At 33.5% G+C, this 25,833-nt stretch overlaps 1 protein-coding gene and 1 long non-coding RNA gene across 2 annotated transcripts; one reads left to right on the plus strand and one right to left on the minus strand.

Moving 5' to 3' along the window:
* Positions 1-12,119: 12,119 nt before the first annotated feature.
* LOC113699958 (uncharacterized) lies at positions 12,120-15,722 on the minus strand. Its single transcript, XM_027220319.2, has 6 exons — positions 15,525-15,722; positions 14,240-14,573; positions 13,951-14,167; positions 13,150-13,687; positions 12,963-13,061; positions 12,120-12,771 (listed from the first exon to the last, which is right to left on the minus strand). Exons 1-6 carry the CDS (start codon positions 15,577-15,579, stop codon positions 12,515-12,517), a joined length of 1,500 nt encoding a protein of 499 aa, XP_027076120.1. The 5' UTR covers positions 15,580-15,722; the 3' UTR covers positions 12,120-12,514.
* A 6,621-nt stretch (positions 15,723-22,343) lies between these two features.
* LOC113698011 (uncharacterized) lies at positions 22,344-25,078 on the plus strand. Its single transcript, XR_003450079.2, has 2 exons — positions 22,344-22,558; positions 24,831-25,078. It is a non-coding gene; the product is annotated as an uncharacterized lncRNA (long non-coding RNA).
* Positions 25,079-25,833: the final 755 nt, after the last annotated feature.

Genomic DNA, 25,833 nt, shown 5'->3' on the forward strand with positions numbered 1-25,833 from the left:
TTCTGGTAAGTAAAACCTGCAAAACTTTGTGCTACAAGAATGTAGAATAATGAGAACTTATTATTAAAACTTATGTATTACATAGGCATAATAACTCCATAACTTTCATTCAACGAAACCATGCCACAGTTCTAGTTTCAGTTCTACATCACATGCTCAGTGGTTCATTTTCTAATAGGTATTGGAAACTACTTTGCATGTAATGAAAAAAGAAAATGCCTTATTCTAGATCAAACTATTTACATGGCATAGTTAAAGTAGTAATGGATTATATGCAGTACCACTAATTGGATATTATTATTTAGTAGTAGCAACAATACTTTAAGTGTGACTTGCATAGATTTATGAGCTTTGTTGCCTTTGTTGTAGTAGCTGTAGAAGCTGTAGGTTCATCCATATCCAGCATTGGTGCATTCCCAATGTTCTCCATAGCAGTAGCAGTAATGTCCTTTGGCATATCTGTTCTGGCCTTCACTGTAGATTCTCCAGAATGGCAGCGATTTGTGCTTGCCACAAAGCTGCTGTAGCTGCAAGACTTGCCTCTTTTGAGGTAATTATGATCCACATGATTGATTATAAAGTGATTGATATTATAATTAATTGATTGATATTTTATCAATAATTAATTAGCATCTTCCATTAGATAATGATTGGTAATTGACATCCTGATTAATTGATTGACATTTTATCAATAATTAATTAGTATCTCCCATTTGTTAAGGATTGATTGATATCTTTATTAATTGATATCTTATTCAATCAGCTAATTAATCAATTAGTCAGAAACTATTTTTTCAGAACCGGACCGGGTATCAACTCGGTCAAGCTCAGGGGTTAGGGGTCAATAGGTTCAATCGGGTTCGATAGGGGTTGAACCGGATGACGTCATAAATAAAAATTATTTAAAAATTAAAATATTATATGTAAAATACCTAATAACATGTAAATATTAATAAATATATATTCATATATATTTGATGTTTTAAATATATTTAACAAGAAAATACAAAGAAATTAGAACAATCAAGTAACAATTTATATTATTTAATAAGCATTAACAAGTTTAAAATTAAAATTATGGACTTAATTGAAAAATAATACCAAACTTTAAGAAAATATTGATAAAGTATGAAATATTTGAGGTATATTAATAATTTTTAACAATCTAGGAATCAAAACATAATATTGAAAAAGTTTGAGTTTTTTTTTAAAATGTTGTTTGAACCGGAAAAATCCAGTTTTTTTTTCGGTCAAACCTGATTTTTGACCGGGTTTTTACTTACCTGGTTTTTAAGCATGACTCGGACCGGACACTTGCCGGTTCTCGGTCCGAGTTTTAAAACACAGGTCAGAAAAAGTTATTTTTAGTTATGAATTTTGGCAAGATTTCCTTGATGGCAGAAAACCCTAGGAATTTTTGTATTTGCTAGTAAGGGTCCCTAACCTAACCTATAAATAGCCTGTGGTATTCCATCAATTGTACACTTTTGAGTTAGGCATAGGTTGGAAGATTCTTCCTCTAAATTCTTCTTCTACTTTTGCTTCTTTTACATATTTTGTTATGTTAAGTATTTGACAACAATAGTTAGAGGTAAGTGTATTTAGATTTCTACTGCATAATACGTTCATATGTACATAATTAAGTTTAACATGTGGTATCAGAGCCAACCTCTAACCATGTTGTTCAGCTTATAATTTCATGGTTTATTGGCAATCTGATAAAAGTTTTAGAGATTCATATCAAGTTTAAATGAATCGAATTTAACTTGCCATGGGATCTATGGTCCATTTTCTTAATAAATTTATTGACTAATCCTATGTATATGTATCATTCATATGATATCTTATTTGGTTATGCAATTCGTTCAGATTTCCTCCAATAATCTGATATGACTGCAAGTAATTTGAATGTTCCTTGGACTTATATATTTGTGATTGTAAGGGTTATATGTATTGATTGTTGTTATCAATGCAATATAATAATTCAAGAAAAATATAAAGAGTTGTTATATTTAGCAATCAAAAGATTAATATCGTATTAATCTATGCAAGATAATTGGTTGACTTTATATGAATGGATCTAGAGGTTTATTGAATCTTTGCTACCTTATTATGAGATAAATATCTAAAGGCATGATTTCAATATAAGTTTGCCTCTGCGATCCTGTTGTTATTTGGAATTATGTAGTATTTTGTGCACTACACTTATGTTCATTTATCTCATATTATAAAATAAACATTAGTATGGTTGATTACATTTAAATTTCAGAGAATTTCCTTTATAAAGTATGTCTTGCATCTCAATTATTTGATGCATGAAGTATTTTAATCACATAAAGGCCGGTGGTTAAAAAAATGAATATAAAAAAAGGAAATTATGAAATCCTTTTGTCAAAATACAGATTTTGTTGACTAATTTGATATCCTTATAAAGTTTAGCACACTTTATGTTTGAGAGTAGTCATAGCATCTCAAACATTGGTGTACTACAATTTTGATCACATATAGTTTAGTGATTAAAATCAAGGATTTCTAGTCAACAAGTTGACTACTTATTTTCTATGAATTTTCATTAGAAGTTTTTTTGCATCGTATATTTGGGAGTAGCCACAGCATCTCAAATATACGGTGTAAAGAACTTTAATCACATAAGATTAAGTGATTATAAAAGGAAAGGAAAATTCAATGAAATTCAGTCAACAGAAAGTTTTTGACTATTGACAAATAACAAGATGTCATGTTAAGAATTTCACTTTTACATTATATATTTGGGAGTAGCCACAGCATCCCAAATATTTGATGAGAAAAGCTTTTCATCACGTACAGTTGGTGATTGAAATTATGAATTTTTAGTCAACATATTGACTAGTTGACAATTTTTCTTATAAAGCTATATACTTAGGAGCAGCCACAACATCTTAAGTATATTAGTGTTTGGAGAAATTTTGCATTTTTTTTTCACTTATTGTTGAGTGATTAAAGAAATTTAAAAAAAAAGGCATCTACATCAAGTTGCAATTAATTCATTAAGATAGTTATCCGGCCCCACAAGGAGGTAATTATTTTGATGAGATTAATTGACATAAGATGGTAAATTAGATAGTAAATTAAGAGATATTTCTATACCCACAAGTACGAATTATTTCTTCAATTATTGTTTTGGAATACTAGTCTTATGATTAAGGAAAGTAAATTCTATGCATTTTGCAACCTTTGGCTACAGGAAGGTTTGAATTGACATAAGGTTGATTCAAAATCAAGGAACAAACTTTATAACATTTTTATGATATAGTTTTTGATTGTTAATTTAGTGTTTCATTCCGATGATTTTATGGTTCTTATTAGCTTGTTTTTTTAAATTCATTCTCCTTTATTTTGGGTGCAAGTTTTAAATTAGAACTTTCATGAGAATAAACAATTCTCATAATATGGATATATTGGCTAATATAGATGTTGAGTATGAGAATTAGAAACAATTTAATAGTTTGCTCATTTTGTCTCATATTCATATCAAATAGGGTTCAAACCCTAATTATTTATAGTTAAATCTTGCATGAAGTCATAAAGAAATTGTTGCAAGTTTTAACGAGCACCATTAGAAGGCTTTCTTTTGCGACACTTAACTATTGAAGTGTATTTTAGCTCATTTCTTAGAATTGAGGATTTTGCTATATCATCAATTAAAGTCCCACCAAATTGAGATTGAGTTATTTTTGCAGCATTTCATTCTTGATTCTTTCATAAAGAATTTCTTAAACATTCAAACATTTATAATACACATAAAGATATATGGTTAATTGTTTGTTTTAACCATGTATATTAAGAAAGGATAAAGAGGTTAAGAAATAAAAGAAACTTAACTTTCATGAAAGAAGAAATGTGAAAAAAGGTAATCTTGTTCTCATTAAATCAAACAATAATAAAGGCCAATATTGTTTGTAAGAGAATGATATTTGATACTTTACCTTGAAAGAAAGTAACTCAAAAGAAAATCTCAATTTTTTAGTATTATAAATTGTGATATATTGGTGAATTGACTAAAGTCTGTCAATTTACTACGTTGCCAGTATAATAAGTTTATGATTATATAGAAAGTGAACAAAAGTTTCTTTATAAAAACTAAAAAAAAATATTCACGTAAGGATAAGTAATGTATTATTGCTCATATCAAGAAAATTTTTTTAAATATAATTTTTTTATTACTTTAGAATTCTATTTTCAAATTAATTACTATTGGATATGATTATGAATCTCATTATCCAGTAGTAGATTTTGAAAATAGTGAAGATATTAATTCTAAAGTTTCCAGTGCCATCCTTTGAATTGAGCAATAGATTGCACTTGATCACAATAATTATATTGACAGCAAGTATGTTTATCACTAGGGAAACTCCTTAAATTTTAGCATAAGAGATTGAGATATATCTCTATAAAGAAATAAAGAGTTGATAAATCATAAATTTTTTTTAGATTTATTGACTATAATATTTTAAGTAGACTGGATAAATAAAGCAGACTACACAACTATTATAGATGTTATAAGGGTTTCATTATAACACTAAAATTTTGTAAATTATTTTCTACCTTTTTGATTGGTGAGAGATATTCATCTCATTATTCGGTAACTATTCATCAAATATAAAGCTCCTTTCTCATTTGATAAAGGATCAATATTTGATACCTTTACGAGTATTCAAATGAGAAAGGAAATTTGAAATTTGAGGAATAGAAAATAAAATGAAGGCACACAATATGTGCTTATTTCATAAATTCCTTAATTATGAAGCATTGCTAATGGGTAAAAGCAACGCTTGATTAGTTATATCCAAATGATGTACTTTAAGGAAATAATGAGATAGTTGTGGATATAGCATTTTGACAATCTTTATATCTTGTGAGTAATGCCTTGAAATTGAAGTATATACTTAAACTATTTCCTCCAATGTTGTTTAAACACCACTTTGATTATGGTATGGATGAAATCAAGTTTAAAATATTATGTTCAGTTTTGTAAGGGTAATCAACCTACACATAAAGAAGCTGTACAAAGGAAACAAGTCAATCTTACTCCAAAAAATTTAGATTCCTTTACACTTCAAAAATTATTAGAACTGAAGATTTAAATTTCTTAAGAACATGAAGTAAGTGGGAGTGTTTTGACTCTAGAATGGAGTTTTGAAATGGTAAGTATTCATATTTGACTCCTTTGCATATGGAAAATTAACAGATTTTCTCAAAATAATTATTTAATTATTTTAGATAAGCAATCAATTGAAAAAACTCCTTGTCAAATAAACACATCCACTTTGAACCTACTAGTTAGTTATCTTTGAGACAGTAGGAGGCAAAATGTTCTCTATAGAGAATTGAAGTTCTCTAGTTACTATGTTGTATACCTACAAGAGTTTAAGGATGAATTGGGTAATGTTTTCATAAGCTACAAATGAAGAAATCTCCATATTCAGGAATAATATCACAAATTACCACAAAATCTCTACCAAATTTTGAGAGATTTTATTTGGGGTAATTATGACACTAGTAACTCACTATTAGAGTTACATTAGATAAACATGAAAACAAATGTCCTTAACGTGACTCTTGATAATTAAGTGTACACATGTGTTACCATAATACATTTGTAGATAATGCAATTTAAATTGTTTCTTCTCAATAGTTTATTAATTTATTCTTCATTTGATCTTAGAAGAATTTTTTCTAGTAAATTAATATACATTAAGGTTAGCGGGAGTAATACTATGAGAGTTTTCTCAATCATGATATTTGTGAAACCCTTTTATCATTGATATTCACAAAATGGAATGTAAAAGATAGTTAATCTATCTTAAAACCTTCATGCAAGAGTTCTTTGACTACTTTTCAGTAATAATAGTGCACAATTGCATAATGTTCACATCATGCATTGGAATGAATATAAATTCACCAAGGATGCTATGAAGTTCTAACACAGGCATCTACTGTTTGGCATAAAGTTTGTCGATATTGTATTGTGGCCATTATAGGTATTTGATTTGACTATACCCTTTCATTATGTATACATGAAAGAGTGGGAGTCAAAATAGACAAGTTGATATAAGATATTCAATAGTTATTTAGAAAGTAAAAGGTAGCTATTGAGTATATAGTAAGGAATTATTATTGTTGATCAAACAACTAAAGGTTGCCGATTGATTTGTTAATGATCAAATAACTCACATGGAACCCAGTAGTTCATTTAGTATTTTGCTATTATTCTCAAACTATTGTTATTGTCTAGATACTCAAGATATTTATATTTACATGATTTTGTGCATATTGTTGTGCATGTATAAAGTAAGGATCATGTGATCCATAAATTTGGACCCTAAATAACTTATATGAAATTATTCATAAAGTTCTTTTAAAGCACTTGATTAGAAAGTGTAATACATTGCAATACATGGAACGAAGTGTTTGCCATGAGAGCATAACCACCATGATTCATATATTATTATTTTCTAATTAAGCAACTGTTATATAACTTCTGAATTTGGCGAGTGACAAACAAGGTTTATGTCCATTTTTAAGTATTTAATCACTCAAAAATTATCTGACTATTTCATGTGGGTCAAGTGGGAGAATGGAAGACTTGTCTCTTTTGAGATAATTATGACCCATATGATTAATTCTAAAGTGATTGATATCATAATTAATTAATTGATATTTTATCAATAATTAATTAGCATCTCCCATTGGTGATTGACATCCTGATTAATTGATTGATATTTTGTCAATAATTAATGAATATCTCCCATTTGTTAATGATTGATTGGTATCTTTATTAATTGATATCTTATTCAATCAGTTAATCAATCAATTAGTCAGAAAAAGTTATTTTCAGTTATGAATTTTGGCAAGATTTCCTTGATGGGAGGAAACTCTAGAGATTTTTACATTTGCTAGTAAGGATCCTTAGACTAGTCTATAAATAGTTTTTGGTATTCCATCAATTGTACACTTTAGAATTAGGTATATGCTAGAAGATTCTTATTCTAAATTCTCCTTCTACTTTTCCTTTTTTTTTTACATAGTTTGTTATGTTAGAATAGACAAGGAGTGAAAGACACAAGAAGAGATGAACTTGTGCTTGACAACAATTGTTAGAGGTAAGTGTATTTATATTTCCGCTGTGTAATACGTTCCTATGTACATAATTAAGTTTAACAGTAGCTTCATAATTGGTCACTTGTATATAAGTTGATTCTCTTCTGCAGTTGCATATCTAATGAGCGACTATAGCAATGTACTTTTCAGCATTTGTGGAGCTGTAACGGTAGTTGGATTTGTTCACCAGAGAAACCATTTTCAATTAATTGAATCAACAATGGGATCTTACTATACATAATTCTACATTAAGAGTTTATATAGGTATTTATTTTCAAGTACTTAGAACGCTGTGATTAGGTTTTTGATGTGAAAATTATAGCTCTATCTCTTGCTTTCATATTTCAACTATTGAGCCTGGTAATAACGGTTCAATTTTGACACTAACTAGAACAGTTGTCCTGCAGTTCTTTGGTGTATGTTTCTGTATATAATCAATTGTTTTAAGCATATTTTAAAGCTTATGGTTATCACAGTATTCTTAATGTGGTGTAATATGAATGCGTTATTGGTAGGAAGTGCAGTTAATCTCCCAATCTAGCCTTGCCCTGATATATTTGTAGCAGAATAGGCAGGAATAATACCAAAGCTTCTGGCTTTTTTTAAGAAGCTTTGGTGTGCTTGTTATCCAGTTGGGCCTTCCCTGCAATTCATTGCTAGTCAGGAAATTGTAAATAGCTATCTTTATGACACACACACACACAATATATATATATATATATATATATATATATATATATATATATATATATAGGAGTTTCAAGGAGAAGATAATTAATCTTTTGTTTTGTAACTCACAGAATTGAATGTAATAGTTTCCCAAGCTTATTTTCCAAGGCAAAATGGGCAGTGCCAAATCAAAACACTAACCTGATCATAGCAATGAATCACAGAAGCTAATAATTATGTTTACCAACAACTTGCACAAACTAATGAATTACAAAATTGTAATACTAAAGCTAATTCCTAAGTGCTCTCTAAAGTATTAAAGATGTATAAGCCAATATATTTGTTTCTGTCAATAGTTGTATTCACAAGCTGTAAATGTAATATTTTAGGAAAGGCAAAAATATCATTGCAGATTATTATGTCAGAGGTTTCATTAGCTATCATTTTAGCTTCAATTGACTATGTAGAATTTAACAGACTCACTTTTAAAATTAGTGTAATTGCAATGTTGTTAAAACTGGAATTAGAACATCACGGAATTCAATGGAGTTAAGAACATCTCCAGTTCAAGAAAACATGGCAGTTCAAATTAAAACCAGCCAAGAGACACCAATGGAAACCAGTAATCCCAAACCTGAGATGCAACTTGCCCTTCACAGAAAGTATGAAGAACAACAGGTATACTTTGAGCTTCGAAGGAAGATATAATCCCATCTTCTGCATAACTTCATCTGTGGGAAGAAAATGATTTATCATTCTCCATCCGGAAAAAGATATCTTCAATGGCATCAGCATATCCATTTTAAAACAGTGGACGTATTTTTCGCTTATGAACCATTTCCTCTACCGAAGACATCAAGAAAAAAGTCCTAAGATGATAAATTCCAAACCATAACATCCCTATGTTGGCCATCAACTGGAATCTCAGCCATATAGGAGACAATTCACGAAGGCCGACACTGCTCCAATTTTCCGAAGTTCCAACCATCTTGTGTAAGAAATTCTGTCACAAAGAAATGTGGCGGATTCTCAACATCACGTACATCACATAAAGGTTCCTCAGATATGCATCTATCATACTAAAAGTCTACCATTCTGCAACCTGACTTCCAAAAGATTTAAGATTCAGCCAACTCTAGGATATCAAAAGACCGCTTCCAAACCATTGATCCTTCTCTCTCGCTAACTTGAAGAGGATGGAAACCTCTGATATACTTGCAATGCATAATTCCATCCCAAGGCAAATCATGCAACCTGAGACACCATTACAGCTTCATGCTAAAAGCATGAATCATACCCACAAGAAAATAAAGGCCAAGGATATCCTCATCAATTGGAAATCATAGAGGCCAGGTGCGCGTCACTGGCCAGAATCATCTTTTTAATCCTTGGACAAAAATTGAAATTTTGTTTCTGACAAATAGGTGCATGAAAAAATGCCTTATTTGCATCACAATTGAATCCATTTGATAGAGGATTTTTGTTTCCAATACTCCCTGTGTACAGCTAATCACCTAGCCAAAATATCTTGAGCCTCATTCATCTTGATCTTAAACTCATCATCTTTAAGAATTCCTTGCTCTTGTTCTCGTCACTTCGACTCTTCCTCAGCTTCCCTAACCATGTTGCCAATGTTTTTTTTATATGAAATATAAATCTTTGTTAATCAGAATAAAAGTTTTCTCAAGCAGAATCAATCTGCTCTAAACAAAGTGCCAAGTATGTCCATAAAATAAACACCTGTAAGCTATACAGTAGTCTATGTAAAAGTAAAAATTTGTTGAGTGAAGTCCCATGACATGCATAGTTCCAAATTCCTTTTTGTCCTTTCTATCTTCCTTCATGTAGCCACCACATGCCTAACAGTATTGATGGCTTGTGTCACCACTGAATCTGCAGTTGCAGCAACACCTTGGAATTGCCTTTTATTCCTCTCTTGCCAAAGTGCATAGATCCTAGCCTTGCATTTTTTATTAAAGAATCCATTTTTAAAAGATCCTAGATTGTATGGAACTCCTCCTCTTGACATCCCTCTTCTCTATTCGATCAAGTCGTTTATGAAGAGGTGCAAAAATTTCATCTAAAATCTAATTAAATTCTTCCCTCATTGCATCTAAAACTTCATCTAAACTCTTCCAATCTTGATGAGACATCTTAGAGTGAAACCTGCAAAAACGAGTTAGTAACAAAAATTTGTCCTCAGTTCACTCCTTCAAGTGTATGCACTCAACACTCTCATGTATTACACAGGTGTTTACAGCACTCTAATAGTCTAATTTTTTAAAGCAACACCATACTCCATTTTTTATTAAAGAATCCAGCCTTGCATCTGCATAACTTCCAAACTGTCTAATTATCATTGCTCCATAATGCTGAATTAGAGGGCCATAGGAATGCCAAGAATCTTGCCAGAGATGAATAGTGTGCCCATCCACAACCACAGCAGGGATATAAGGTATTACCAAATCCCTCATTTGAAGCAACTTTTTCCAGAACTACGAACATTCATTTGGAATTGGTATAGACAAAAGGTACTATAATTTCATTCTTTTAACACCTTCTTAAGGTTCACCAAGTCAAAAAAAAAAAAAAAAAAAAAAAGCTTTTATGCCTGAACAAATTACTTGTTGCTGCCAATAATGTTGCACAATTTCCATAAAATTCAGGTGCTTAATCCAGACATTGTGAAATTTAAAAGGAAATTTCCCAACCACTGGATCAGCACATTGAATAAATAATTGCCAGTGATCTGATCAGCCCTTGAGCCATATGCAAAACATGAGAAATACCATAAACCTCCAGCCATTTAGCATTAATAAGTGCTTGATCAAGAAGTTGCCAAACTCAACCACTGGTCCAAGTAATCTGAGCACCATCAAAGTCCACTGAGCATAGACCACATCATTGCATTGCAATGCACCACTAAACTCCTCTATTTCAAGAAGGTGACAGTCGCACTGCATTACGTTCATCTAATGAAGTTATAATATCGAAAATAACTGCAAACATCCAAGGAGAAGGCACACGCAGCCCCTACTGAATCCATGGTAACCAACAACTCCCCCTTCCGAGCTCATAAATTGCAGGAAAGATACGTAAACACCTGTACAGAAAGTGATGGTAACATGAACCATCTGCTCCACCAATTGAATAAAAGAACATCTGAAACTATCTTTTCATAAAATCCAAATCTTCCATTCAAAAAGGATTGAGCACTATTAAACTACGTTTTAAATTATCTCTGAGGCTATTGCAATTAGCTGACATAGGTTCAATTAAGACGAAAAAATCAATGCTATTAGAAATACAATATTAGCTAAATATCAAACAGAATCACTTGGAGCAGCCCCTCTAATATTGGGAACCGAACACTGTAATCTGGAATACATAAGATCAATTACCTGAGGTCTCAGCTGAAGATGTAGCCACCACAGGCTTGGAAGGCTCTTTCAATTTACTTCCCCTCTTTTTCTTAACAGATTGCTGTGGAATATATTCAAACACCACCGCAAAAATCTGAAGGGAAAATGTGAATATTAGCTAGAAAAATGAACTGAATATTTGCACCTTTAAAACTTTGAGGCAATGATTGAGCAAACAGAATAAATTCCTGGCTAGAAAAGGCAGCCAAATTTGAACCTCCATCTGAACATCTACGCTTATGAACAGTATGCTTGGCAGTTACTGGAATTCCATTAGTATCAACAGAACGACCAATATTCGGAGCAGAGTGGTTCGCCACATTCATAATGAGAACTTTATTATCTGCAATCTCCCCACTTCAACATCATTAACCATATCTGGATTAACCAAGTCTCTTACCAAATACTCAAATGAACCCTTATGCTTAACCGATGACGCCAATTTCTCATGATCAATAGCTCCAGTCAATGTAAGATTTTCCTCTTGATGAAAGCAGCAAATGCATTACACCGTCTCAGTTGTCTATATTTTCTAAACTGTGACCTACTTTTGTCACATTTTCTGATGCATTCCTTGTTCAGCATGTATATCTATTGTGTAAAAAATTAATTCAGTAGTTCATTGTCCTGATTGGAGGAAACTCTAAAATTTGTAATCTGAAATCTGTTCGAGGATGGAAACTATGTTTTGCTTTGTGCTTTCCTCATTGTACTACTCATGGAAAAAATAGTGCATTATCCAGAATGAATTTTTAGTTTTTTTGGAACATAAGATAGCTAAATTGCAGTATTCTAGTGCACGACTATGATTTGTAATAACAACACTTTGAAGAATTATATTTCTCTGCAGCATCGAAATAAAAAGAAAAACGAGCAAACCAGAGAGCATTCAACAAAAAGCCACTACTCATCTGCTGACAATAGAATTTCCAAGATTTTCCTAATACAAGTAACACTGAATACTCCAACAATTATATGTAATCTCAGTAAGAAATGATAATTCAGGAAATAGAACTGGTACACCAAATTGCATGCTCCCGTAACTTTACTCTGAACAGAATCCTGAAGAATCATGCGCAATACTGCAAACGAGGAAATGACCCGAAACTTCATCAAATTACAGACAGGAACTTTATTCCATTTCTTTCTAAACAAGAAGGATGCCCAAATTGTATAGTTTTCCAGCAAAGCTAAGACTTGCAATCTTCATTAGTGCAATCATAACTGAATTGTTGGACTTTATGATGCGGTGAGAAGTAAATAAAACATCTACTCTGCTTCCTTCAGGATACCAGCTGAGGAATTTTGGCCAGTGATTCACGTATTTTATCCTCTGAAAATGACAAATCAACCATAGAGCCCTGCAAATACTTCTCATAAGCTGGCAAATCAAAATGGCCATGTCCACACATTGCCATGAGAATGACTTTAGACTCTCCAGTCTCTCTACATTTAAGTGCTTCCCTAATGGTGGCAGCTATTGCATGAGTTGGTTCAGGTGCTGGTATCAGCCCCTCAGACCTAGCAAATTGTATAGCACCTGCAAAAGTTAAGAAAGGAAAACCATAAATTGCCATCTTAATTTACAACTATGACAACTATGCAATTGATAAGTTAATTCTTCAAGTCAAATCTCCAGGATACACTATTATGATTATCAGCATTCAGCAGCAATGAGAAGGTCATTCTCTAACTGAGGACCAGGAATAGAAGATGTAGTAAAAAAGGCACCTTGAAAGCATTCAGTCTGGGGAATTGCTACTGCTTCCATGTAACCCAGTTCATAAACGTGTGAAATCAATGGTGCCATGCCATGGTAACGTAGACCTCCTGAAGCACACGTCAGTTTAAACGATAAGAAAGAAATGATGGAAAGATTACAACAATAGGACTGCTATATCTATCCGTAAATTCTTACCAGCATGAATTGGGTCGGGTATAAAGTCATGCCCTAGTGTATGCATTTTCATCAAAGGAGTCATCCCTGCTGTGTCTCCAAAATCATAAGCATACACACCCTTTGTTAAGGAAGGGCATGCTGTGGGTTCAACAGCTATAAGGTGAGGATTGATTTTTCCACTGAGTTTCTCTCTAATAAACGGAAAGGCAAGCCCAGCAAAATTAGATCCACCTCCAGTACATCCAATGATCAAGTCTGGAGTCTCTCCTATAGCCTCCATCTGCTTGATACACTCCTCACCAATAACAGTCTGATGTAATAGAACATGGTTGAGAACACTTCCAAGACAATACTTGGTATCTGCATTTGCAGCAGCAACTTCCACAGCCTCAGAGATCGCTATTCCTAGACTTCCAGGGCTTAATGGATCCAATTGCAGAATTTTCTGACCAGATTGGGTCACATCAGAAGGTGAAGGATGTACCTTGGCTCCCCAAGTTTGCATCATGAGTCTACGGTATGGCTTCTGATCATAAGATGCACGAACTTGCCATACCTAAAAACAAGCCTGAATAATGAACTTTGTTGCTGCATTCTACATGTATAACACAGAAAGCTCGAATTATAGATGTAAGCATACAACTTTCCGTCTCAAAAAATAATGTAATTTATTTCAAACATCCAAAGTTCTAACTTTGTCAAATATTTTAAAGCAAAAAAACTGTAAGGAATCCAAGTTGAAGGCAAATTATACAAGTAGATCTGAGTTCATAGCTAAAAGCAAATGAAAGCAATGAGGCAACCTTAAATAAATCTTACTTCACAGTCAAGACCAAATAAGCTGCAAGCAAAAGCCAAAGCACTCCCCCATTGGCCAGCACCTGTTTCTGTCACTACATTCTTAACACCTTGCTGTCCATTATACCAGACTTGAGGGACGGAAGTGTTGGCTTTGTGTGACCCAGCTGGGCTACCACCTTCATATTTATAATAAATTCTTGCTGGTGTGTCGAGCAATTTCTCCAATCTCTTCGCTCTATATTCAGTGCAAAATATATAAATTGTCTTACCATTTACATGAATGAGCTGCAAAAAATATAGAACCAACCTGATTAGGGGAGTTGGGCGCCAAAGCCTATAAACATCTATAACCTCGTCTGGGATGTCAATGAAACGGTCATTGGTCGCTTCTTGCTTAATTAACTCATCAGGAAACAGAGGGGACAAATCCTCTGGTTTCACTGGTTGAAAAGTCTGGGGGTGCAGAGGAGGAGGAGGTTTAATGGAAAGATCTGCAATTAGGTTGTACCATTGACGAGGAATATCAGTAGCCTGGGGATGAGCATTATAGCCTGCTGTTATGTTTAGGCGGGAACAAGATGAAAGCTTCAGGTGACTGGGAGTTTTCTTCCATTTGGAACACGAAAGCCGTTTTTCTACGCCTAAACATCAATGGACGGGCTAATAACACATCTAAATATATAGAGCGCCAGAAAGAAAAAGCATGTCAATGTCAACAAATCAGTAAAAATATAGCATCATACAACTAAGCTATTTTAGTTGATGATTTTCCATGATATAGACCTTAAGATGCGGCGTACTATCAGGCGTCTAGCAACAAAATAAGGCAAAAGACCAATAAAAGTCGGAAGCAAAACGAGAAGTAAAGCAGGTCTCTTTCACTTTTCAAACTGAAATTCAAAATAAAACTTCAAAGCTGGCATCTGGGGTGCTGCACTGTTTAGAAAACGAAAATGCTAAAAGCAGCTGACCGTTTGCTCGAGAATTTGGATTGCGTTTTTTCTGAACTTTTTGTAAAAAAAATTATTACCATAAGAATTTCATATATATATATATAAAAGTGTGTGTGTGAGATAAAAATGTGATTGAAAAATATGTTTACAAAAAATGTAGTAATTTGAAAAATTGCAATCCAAATAGCCACCCAACAAGTCGTACCAATGCCAAGTAAATTGAAAGGAAAAGGGAGAGAAATATACTGGAGTAACCGGCAGCAATCTTTATTGGTTAGACAGCCCACAAGATTAAATCATTTCATCATTCTGTTGAAGTGACTAGCATTTCCATAACTTGCCAAACATACGGCAGTAATTACTCATCCTATTTTAGCAGCTTTTTTTTTTTTTTGGGTCAAACTATTTTAGCAGTTAATAAGAGGAACTTTCAGACTTTGATCCGGTTAAAAGATGCGTACAGCTGTTACCGAACACTGTTATTGCACGAAGGCTTTTCATTTCTTTATATGAACCCTGGGAATTCACAAATGCTTGTGCTCACAGGCTCAACAAGGGTAAGAATTGGGCAAGGAAGCAGAAGATTGGACAACGTAATTATATTTCCTCAAGAAAAAAACAAGTATAGAGTAAAAATACCTTCGCCGGAGAAATTAGAGCATAAACCTGTGGAAAAAATCAGAGGCTGGGCCATATTTTTTGCAGAAGTGAGAAGAGCTCAGGGAGTTTGGTCTCCTCGGAGGCCGAGACAAAGGATCTTCTCTTATTGTGAAGGCAGGACCAGAAAGTGAAGTTGCTGAAGTCAGTTGACCGCATTAAAGTCAAAAGTTGTGGAGTCGTGTAGAAATCAAATGTTTTGAGCCTGACATGGAAGGAACATTCAAAAGCCCATCCATTTTGCACATGCATGCGCCGGCAGGTTAATCAAGAAATCACCTCCAGCGTACGGCAAAAACGTGTTTCGATTTTCTATCATGTCGTGTTAGCTCGGATATAAATGTGTCAAAGAATTTCTCGTGAAAGAATTAATTATCATAAAAAATTTTAAAAAAATTATTTCTTTTAAGTAATTTTATTTTATTATCAAATTCTTGTTATGCATTAATTGTTACTGAAAATAAAAATTAAATACTAGTGTCATTATTTTACTTAGTCTGAGTGAATTGCTTCAGTTCACCCTTGATTTTTGAATGCTCAGTTCGAAAAGTTGCCCAAGTATGCAACTCGCTCTAATGGTCTAAGGGGAAAAAAGTAGGACTGTCAATGGGGCTGGGCCAGCCCGAGCTCGGCTCGTTCGGCCCGACAGAAAGCCCGATGAGCCCGATCATTTAGTGAGCCGGTCTGAGTTTGAGCCTAAAAATTAGGCCCGAATTAAATGTGAGCCGAGCTTGGGCCTTATTAGGCTCAAATCCGATATAGGCCCGGCCCTTTAATTATCTATATATATAATATTTATATTTTGATATTATGTATAATTATATATCCAAATATATTTTTACTAAATACTAAATATATATATAAATTACAAAACACAAAAATACATCTAAAGACTCTTTCATGAACTTTCTTGAGAGCCAATATTAGTAATGCATAACTAAATCTCTAATTTTTCTTATTGGTTGAGTAAATTTTTGTATTGGCATATTATTGGTTGATTTTGTTTTTTGTCTACAAACACAAAAATCATCAAGCATATTTGGATTTAAATCACAAGATTATAAAAAAAAAGTTTCAACTTTTAAAGATGTATTGGCTTATGATCGCATGTTTTATTACTATTTTTCATGCATTTTAAATGGATTAAATATAAATATTGTTGAAAATTTTTTTGGTTTATATACTTTTTAAGAACTATTATTTGTTCAGGTTTAGTTTTAATATTATAGTCTTGTAAATGTTAAATTAGTTTTACAACTTAATAGTTATAGTAATTATATTAAGAAAATTAAGGAGTAATAAGTGAGATTGGGCTAAGCCCGATTAAGGCTCACAACCCGAATATTATGTGAGCTGAGTATGAGATTCACATTTACGAACCCGAAGCTCATAGCCCGAAACCCGAAAATGTTTCAAATTAAATGAGTTGAACTTGAACTCATCAAAGCCCGGCTCATTAGGCCCGATTGACAGGCCTAGAAAAAAGTCATCAGCTTAGGAAAATAACAAAACGGGTTCTGGCTAGTTTTATCGGTTCCTAGTAAAACACACAATTGTCGGCCAAGTTTTTGATGGACAATTTTTGAAGTAAGTTTGGACTAAATATCTAACTGATTCCCAATTCGACCGATCGATCCTGTCCGAATTTAAAAACATAAATTTGGATACATTGTCCCTAAAAGATTCCAAAGCATAAATAGGTTACATAAGAATTACATGACAACATAGGGGAACAGAGAATTTGGGAGGATTCTTACACAATTCGAATTAGGAAGATGATTTGTAAAAATGATCGGTAGAAATTGAGCGTGAGGCCCAAGCAACCTAAGAAGGGATGAATTAGATTGACAAAAATTATAGCAAGTAAAGACTAAATTTTCACCTAATATTTAACCAAAATAGTTTAAGTAAACAAGCACTCAAACAAATACAATAAAAAGAGATATAAGAAAATTAAGCCACACAAACAAATAACAAAAAAAGAACAATAAAGTAAAAGGATTGCAAACCAATCAAATTCCCAAACTTGGAGTTGAATCAACCAAGTAGTTTCTTCAGTTGATGGTGATACTAATCAACTTGTACAAGTGAAGGTTTACTCCTTCCTCACCCTAAAAGCCTTTAGTTGATCTAAGAAGTTTTACAACTCTTCAAGTTAGCCCTTAACTAGTTACAATTGAAAGTTTACCCAACAAATTAAGAATTACTTTACAAGTGAGGGTCATCTTCACAAAGGTTTTACTTCTCCTCTTTGAGAAATATCATAAACCTAACTTTTTCCACACCTATACAACAATTAAAGTATATTTCTACCTAAATATTACTCTTGAAAGCTTATATTTTGTGTAAGCAAAAGTCCCTCATAAGGTGGTGAAAATTGGTGTTGAAAAGAGTTCTAATGGTCAAGCATTAAATGCTGCAAAAACTAGTCATTAGACCTATCAGACGTCCAATGCTTGATTCATCATCTGATACATGTGTCTGATACTTTCAAAAGAATTTTTTATTAATTTCTTTGGACGGCTGATCCCTTGAAGTAGTGTTTGACAACCATGCATCCAAAAAAACCAGTATGTTCAAGTTACATCTTCTTTTGTGTTGGACGATCGATAGGAAAGATGAGTGTCTGATCAAAATATTTGATGTGTACTCGCTGATTGATCCTACCGTCTGACAGACAATATTGCTTTTCAATCCTTCTTGATTTGTTTTCCTCCTTTTTCCATTGAACTAAAAACCTTTGCTAACAAAATTCTTACATAAAATCATTAGTCCAAATCATCATTTTTTTTAGTTATCATCAAAACCAAGGATTGATCAATCTAAATCTTCAGAAGGTAGTGAAAAGGAATGAAAGGGATGCATAAAACTACCAAGCCCATAGCCATCTCAATGGTCATTAGCTTGTGCAACTTACAACACACAGCATATGCTTTCAAACTCGTCATAATTCTTGGCTAGGGTTTGGCTTCACAGTTCCCTCGAGTATGTTTGATTTTGATGGGAAGTCGACTTTCACGCCTTAATGGCTAGAGTTCTTATGAAGCCTTCAATCTGGAAAACACAAGGATTTTAAGTTAATTCAACATTAGAGATTGTTCTCTCTCTATTGGCTGGTTTTTATTATTTTCTATTTCTTTGTTTCCTCTGAGCATCTCTTTGCTGGTTAAAAATGGTAAAATTTCATTAAATACTCTCTAAATCAAGAAATGATTTTGACCTCTATTTAGTCTAGTCCCTGTGGCTGAAAACTATATAAATTTCACTAATGACTCAAACAAAAAAAGCTTATTCAAATGTCATCACTACTAAGAGGAATATCAGGATTTGAAGGACAACTTCTTCCATCCAAGCAATAGTAATGGAAAGAAGGACTCGAGAAGGTCGAGTTGACACTGGATGATAAATATCTACCGAGTCATTATAGTCTTGGAACAAAATTAAGAGCAAAATTATGTCTACGATTAGAACAAAGAGGGGCAAGGCAAAATGGAAGAACAACAACTTGGTCATAGTAGCGTGTATGTAGAAGCCCCAACCGATAGGAGGGTAATTATCAGACATCTCCCTTAGGGCCACTATAAACAAGAATGAATGAGACTCAACCAATGTTAGAGTAAGAAACCAGAATTTCTTTAGAAATTAAAGTAACAGAAAGCTTCACATTGTATTAAAACAAGAGCCTAAGTTGCTACATAATAGATAAGCTTTATAATCCCAACAACACTAAGAAAAGTAGGGAAAGAAAAAATCAGCCTAAGCTTCATTAGATGGCACCACCACCATAGAGGCAGAGAAAAAGATGAAGGGTTGACTTCTTCTGGATTTAAATTGCTTCCTAGCGAAGATCAGCCACTACTAGTCGAGAGGAATTCCTCATTTATATTGAATTTTGGCCTTGACATTGTCAATGCTGTCAGAGTTCTCAACTTCCAAGGTAATCATCTTGCTAGTTAAGGTTTTAAGAAAGATCTACATACTGCCATGAAGCCTTAGGACGAGATGAAGAGTCAACTCCTTCTAAATATTATAGTTAGCTAGGGTTCTGTTGTCCTCAAGCTGCTTGCCAATAAAGATTACACGTTGTAGATTTGGTGAAATCCCCTTATTATCCTGAATCTTGGCCTTCACATTGTCAATGGTGTCCAAAGTCTCAACCTCAAGAGAGTTACCATCTTGATGGTTAGGGTTTTGATGCAAATTTGCATACTACTACAAAAATGGAGAAAAAGGTGAAGGGTGGACTCCTTTTCGATATTGTAGTAAACAAGGTGAACAATAATGTGTCCAGAATTTGGCTTGATGACTGGATTGGTCTAGGTCCCGTTAGAAATTAGCAATAATCTTGGTTCATATATTGTACAAATTTCAACTGCAACTTGCCTATAAATAGAGGGACTTCAAAAGTATTTTTGGATGATTTTGATAAGTGAAAGTTGTTTTCAAGAATATTTGAAGTGTTTGTATGGTGATTTAAAACATGAAAAATGGGTGAAAATAAAGATTTTAGGGGGAGGAGTGTGTTGGAGGTTCGGGTGTGTGAGGAACAGGAAGAGGAAATGAACAAAAGAATGAATGTTCATGTTTTAAAGATGGTCAGTAGAGATCTGTGAGGCAAATCCGCAAGGTACGCCTCATGGGTCTGCCTCACGTTTTCGGCAATTCTGCAACAAAACGCAAAATTTTGCATTTTTACAATTTTTCCATGAAAGTCACCATTTTTCGCAATATGCTTTGAAACATTCTTTTACAACGTTTAACACTTCGTACAGGTTTAAAATGATCCAAACATAATTTCTAACCCTTCATGACAAATCAAATGCAACTAAAATGCAAAATGAGGGGTTGAGTTCTTTGATCTTCTTATTTTTTGGCCAATCCTCAAAAAGTGACTTTTGACATATTCTCAAACCCTATAAAATAAACATTACAAACACACTTTAATGCATCTAGTAAACATGAAAACAAATTAAAACAAAATAAATTGATACAAAAGGATGGTTGTCTCCCAACACGTATTTCTTTATAGTTATTAGTTTGATTATTGTGGCCTCACTATCAAGACGACTTCATTAATGAATAATCCACCAACTGTGGACATGGCGGATAAAAAAAAGTGGCTCTACCTGAGTGTTGTCTTCATATGATTTGAGAGTTCGAATTGGTTTGCATATCTCAAGTATTTCATAGATATAACTTTGTATGTTCACCACTTGAAAACTCACCAAAGGAACTTTCGCACGACTCTCTTGGGCAATTATGACCTCGAAACCTACACTTTCAACACAATCCTCAAGAGAGGTGAAATATACGCCATTCATGCTTTTCTCTTGAAGTTCAAAATTTATTCCAAAGGCATTATTAAATGAAGTAGATATGTTCTCAATTGAATTCCAATTAGGTTCATCATTAATATCAAAATGAAATCCACCTTCAAGTGAGACTTTGATACCCTTAATGCTACAGTCATTTGGCATATCATTAGAAGAAATAACTTCATATAAGGCATACAATTGGTTTTGTATGCTATCAAAGTGAGAAGTTAATTCATCTAACCTATTTTCAACCTTATCAAAATAGTTGGAAGTCACATTAGTTAGTTTTTCTAAATCTGACTCAATTTGATCAGCCAACTTTTCAATTGCTAATTCCTAAGATGGTTTAAAATTATTAGCTAATGTTTCACTTGTTAAATCCCAAGATAAATATGCATTAGGTAACTTTTCTATAACTAATTCCTATGATGGCTTAGATTCATGTTGGACATATTCGGGTTGATAATCATAATAATCTTAAAAATCATCATAAGCACATTGATTATCCAACTATAATCATAACAAGTACCCCAATTATAGTTGCATTGATCAAAACAAGAATTGTAATACTAAAATTCATCATAATCCATATTTTGTGTTTGCATACAATCATAAGTAGCATGATAACCTCTACGCAAGTCACAAATGACATGATTATAATCACAAGCACTAGCATTTCTTTTTGGTTCAAGCATAGATGTCAACATGTCCAATTGAGCATTTAATGCACTAATGCCATCATTTTCATATATACTTGAGGGTACTCTTTAGTTACCTCTATTGCAAAATCATTTAAAGTAGTCAAGGTCCATTGCCGAGTGTCCTTCTCATAAGTTTTGATCCTCCTTTATTGACCATCCTTCTTAAAACCTAAAAATACATTCAAACAACTCAAAAGCAAGATTAGTTAAGAAGAATGGCAATAAAATATGCACAAAAACACTTAAAATAAAACGCACAAAAAACAATAAATGCAAATAAAAATGTTTAAACTAATAAAGTTATTCTTAACATTGATATTGAACCAAATCTTCCCAAGTAATAGTGCCAAAAACTTAACGAGGTTTTTGCTTCATTTCAACTTTTAAAAACCTAAACACCCCATTTTCTGCAAGTACATAAATTGTGAGAACTCAAACCAACCCATATGAATAGATAAAGATGTGTATTTTAGATGTTACACCATTCGTTAAAACTATTTTTTTTCCTTGATTAGCCTTACTTTGAAATTTAGTAGTCTATGGATGACTTTGCTTTCTTTGTTTTTGGAAATGAATGTGAGTTGCACTTGTATAACCAAGTTTATTTTGATAAGTTAGTGGGGTAAATTATAGAGATAAGGAAATTAAAGGGACTAGGTATCAATAATTTCATAGTTAGGAGATTTTTTTATTAAGAAGTAATCCTAGCAAGACAAGTGTTGCACATCCCTTAAGTCTTGACCAAGACATTAGCTAGTGCATATCTTATAACTTGGTCTCTTGAAGAGTTGAAGAGAAAGGGAGAGGGCCATGGATAAGGAGAGAAAAAAAAGAGGGAAAGCTTCATTGTTTTCATCTTGAGTTGTAGCAAAGAACTTGGAGGAATCAAGAGGGGAAAGCCATAGCACTTCAATCTTTCACTAAAACTTGAACAAGGAGGTGGTTTGCTCCATGAAGAACCAAGTTTTTCTTGCTTCTAAGTTCCACCTTTGGTCAAGAGGTAAAACTAGAAACTCAAGCTTTCTTTTATGAACTTGAAGGGCCTTTGAGTATTGATGTGATTAAAAGACTAAAGACATGATTTTTATGAAGTTCTATGGACTTGAAGTTGGGTTACCTTGGCTGAAATTGAGGGTTTCATTTGTTCATGTAACTAGTTGTTTGATTCGTAAGTAACACTTGTTAATTGATGGACCTCTTGTACAAGGGGAGAAGTATGGTTAAATTTTAGATGATTCATGACTAATCTTTCTATTTTGGTTGATGATTGATTGCTGAAATTTAGGGCTTCGTTGATACGAGTGATTGAATGGTTAGTTTGCAAGTTCGAATTGGAGCAGGTACCTTGGAACAGTTTCGGGAGAATAGTCATAACTTGGTGTAGAAAGGTCGGAATTGAGTTCTGTTTGTTGCATTGGAAACTAGATTCATGGGAATAGAAACCATGAAAATTTCATACCTTGGTTCTATTTGTGTGAATTATGGTAAATTTCCAAAGTTTGCTGATTTTCGAGACTGTTCTACTTTAATTTTATAGCTGCTGAACTGTATAGCTAAAATTTGACTTGGTTGTGATCCGAAGCTCTTAAAGTGACCTTCTAAACATCCGTAGATCTTTGAATGTAGTTTTTTGTGTCAAAATTTGGTGAAGTTTGGACCAATGTAACCCCTGTTTCAAATTTTGTCAAGAATGTTGCCGGTGTGAAGGGTTTGGGTAAGTTTCTTTAACAGTTTAATTCTGCCCTGTTTTGTGACTAAAACTGAGCTGCGAATTGCTCAATGTTGTAGATCAAAACAGCTTTTGTCCAAAACATAAAAGTGGTAGACAATTGAGTTATCTTTCTACCTGAAAAATTTCAGATCAATCGGGTCATTGTAGCCTGAGTTACGGCCAGAATCCTAGTGTCCACGCAAAGCCTTATTTCTGGTCATGATTTTGCGGAAGCCTCTGACCATGACTGTTCGACCCTGAAAACGTGAGAACTGGGTGTTGACATCTTCATAATAAATGTAGGTCTATGTCTTAGATTCGAAACGGCATAAAATTCGCCTGAATCCGAGATGTGTAGCCACAATAGTGCTCAAAACACCGTAGGGTGTCGAAACTGCCATTGTTTTTACATCTTGATTACCTTTCTTTTCCTCCCGTTTCCTTGGTCCGACTTTGCATGTACCTTATAAGTATCATAACCCTGGTTTCTTATGACCTAACTAAGTGTTCAAAACATGATTACTAGTTGCACCTATTGACTTTCAAATAGTGACAAAAAAAAAACAAAAACTAGAAAACTAGTTACGCTATATTTTTTTTTCCTAAAAGATCTTTTGTTTTGATCCAAAGTGGCTTGTATGTTCTTAGAATGTGTTTAGGTATCTCACATATTTCTGGGATTTTGAATCAAGTGCTCTTGCATATTACTTTTTAATTTGATTGACTAAACCCTTAAATGTGGACGTTTTCTTCCTTAGTGTTTAAGTTGAGCTTGATGGCTATGGCTATCTTCTTATACGAGTATTGTGATTTGAATTTGATAAATTCTTGGTATAATATCTATGTACTTTAACCATAGAGTTCACGGGTGAGCCGAGGGACGATTCGGTGATTAGCTCCGATTACCTTCGCTAGTGGTGAGTGTTCCTTGCATGCGTGTATGCTATGTGACTTTCTTGTATAATACTGGATAACTGTCATACCATTATTAGGCGGGTGTGTACTTTATTTCACTCGACCTACTCAAAACTAAATTTCTGTGTTTTCACTGATACTGACTGCTACTGACCTACTGTACTGACTGCTACTGACCTACTGCATTGACTGCTACTGACCTACTGCACTGTCCTTCTAGTCCGAGACACTCGAACAGGCCCTCCAAATGAGCACCTATCTCCTGGACACTTGAGACACTGTTCAGTTGAGAGGCTCGAGCAGTGTTCTTCTCGAGAACACCATCTCCTAGTTGAAAGTGCCACTGCGCATGTGATTAAATTATGTGTTACAACGTCTGTGTGTTCATTTCATCCAATGATCTCTTATTAATTTTAAGTGTTTGGAACTGGCGGTCATGACTGACTGGAGTTGCTTCAAGAGTATCCTTTGACATAAATTGACTTATTTTGTCCTTGTTCAACTGATTATATTATGCAACTGGTTCTCGTTGTAACTGAAATTGTTTAACTGTTGCTTACTTCTTTCTCTAAATTGTGATATTTGCGTGACTGTTAGGGGCCTCACTGAGCTTTAGCTCACTCTTTTAGTTTGTTTTCCTTAACAGGGGGCGGAGGACCCTGAGGAGCAAGTTGCAGGTCCTGAACTTTCGATACTTTTGTGTAAATGGCTTTAGAGAGCATTTTGTAGCTTTAGTTTTTGTTACACTCAAGGTCGGGTAGTTAACATGAACGTAAATTTTGACGGTATATACTAAGGTAATTGTAAATTAGAATTTTGTCCTTTGGAATTGTAAGTGGGGAGTTTGGTTGTAATGCAAGTACTTTGTTTATGTAAGTTTATCTTTTGACTTAACCTTTAAGTTTATCCTTTTGGAGTTTGAGATGTAATTTATCTGAAGACTGTAGTGAGTCCCGACGAGAGTTGGGCAGGCGGTCCGCCGAACCTTCTGGTTCGCCTTAGGGGGAGGTGGAGCTGTTACATAAATTGTTTATTGTGCACAAGGGATATTAAGTATCGATTCCATAGGGAAGAACGTCAACTATTGGTAGTTTTTTAACTCCTCTATTATTTGGACTACCACAAATAAAGCAAGTAAATTTGTACTATAAATATGGAATAAAAGTAGTAAAAATAGTAACAAAGACATTTATAGAGTTATGAAATTCCTATCCACTCTTACAAGTGAAATTGCCAGTTAACTGAGTTCATTTACCTTAGTTAGTTTTGCCAGAATTTTTAAATGTACGTGATACATGATTTCGTTGATGTACCAACCATACCTATAACTATCCCATACCTACTAATGTAGTATAAAACTAGTTATAAATTCATTAAATTTTATGAAATTATATGGAACAAGCTAGCAAAGTTACAAAGGTGCAACATACATTAGTGAACTAACTCCCTATGTTTAACACTTCCATGAACTAGTGTTAGATCACAACTTTTCAGTAATGAAACAATACCTTTAGATAATCACAACTAATGATCATTTAATCATGATTTTAGTAGTAAAAGTGTTCAATAACTTGCTCAAGAAACAAGCTCAAATAACCATGAAAACCTCATTTAACAATCATAGAAGTTCATCCACTCCCTAGATTTAC

Source organism: Coffea arabica, chromosome 7c (genome assembly GCF_036785885.1).
Source record: "Coffea arabica cultivar ET-39 chromosome 7c, Coffea Arabica ET-39 HiFi, whole genome shotgun sequence".
Taxonomy (NCBI): domain Eukaryota; kingdom Viridiplantae; phylum Streptophyta; class Magnoliopsida; order Gentianales; family Rubiaceae; genus Coffea; species Coffea arabica.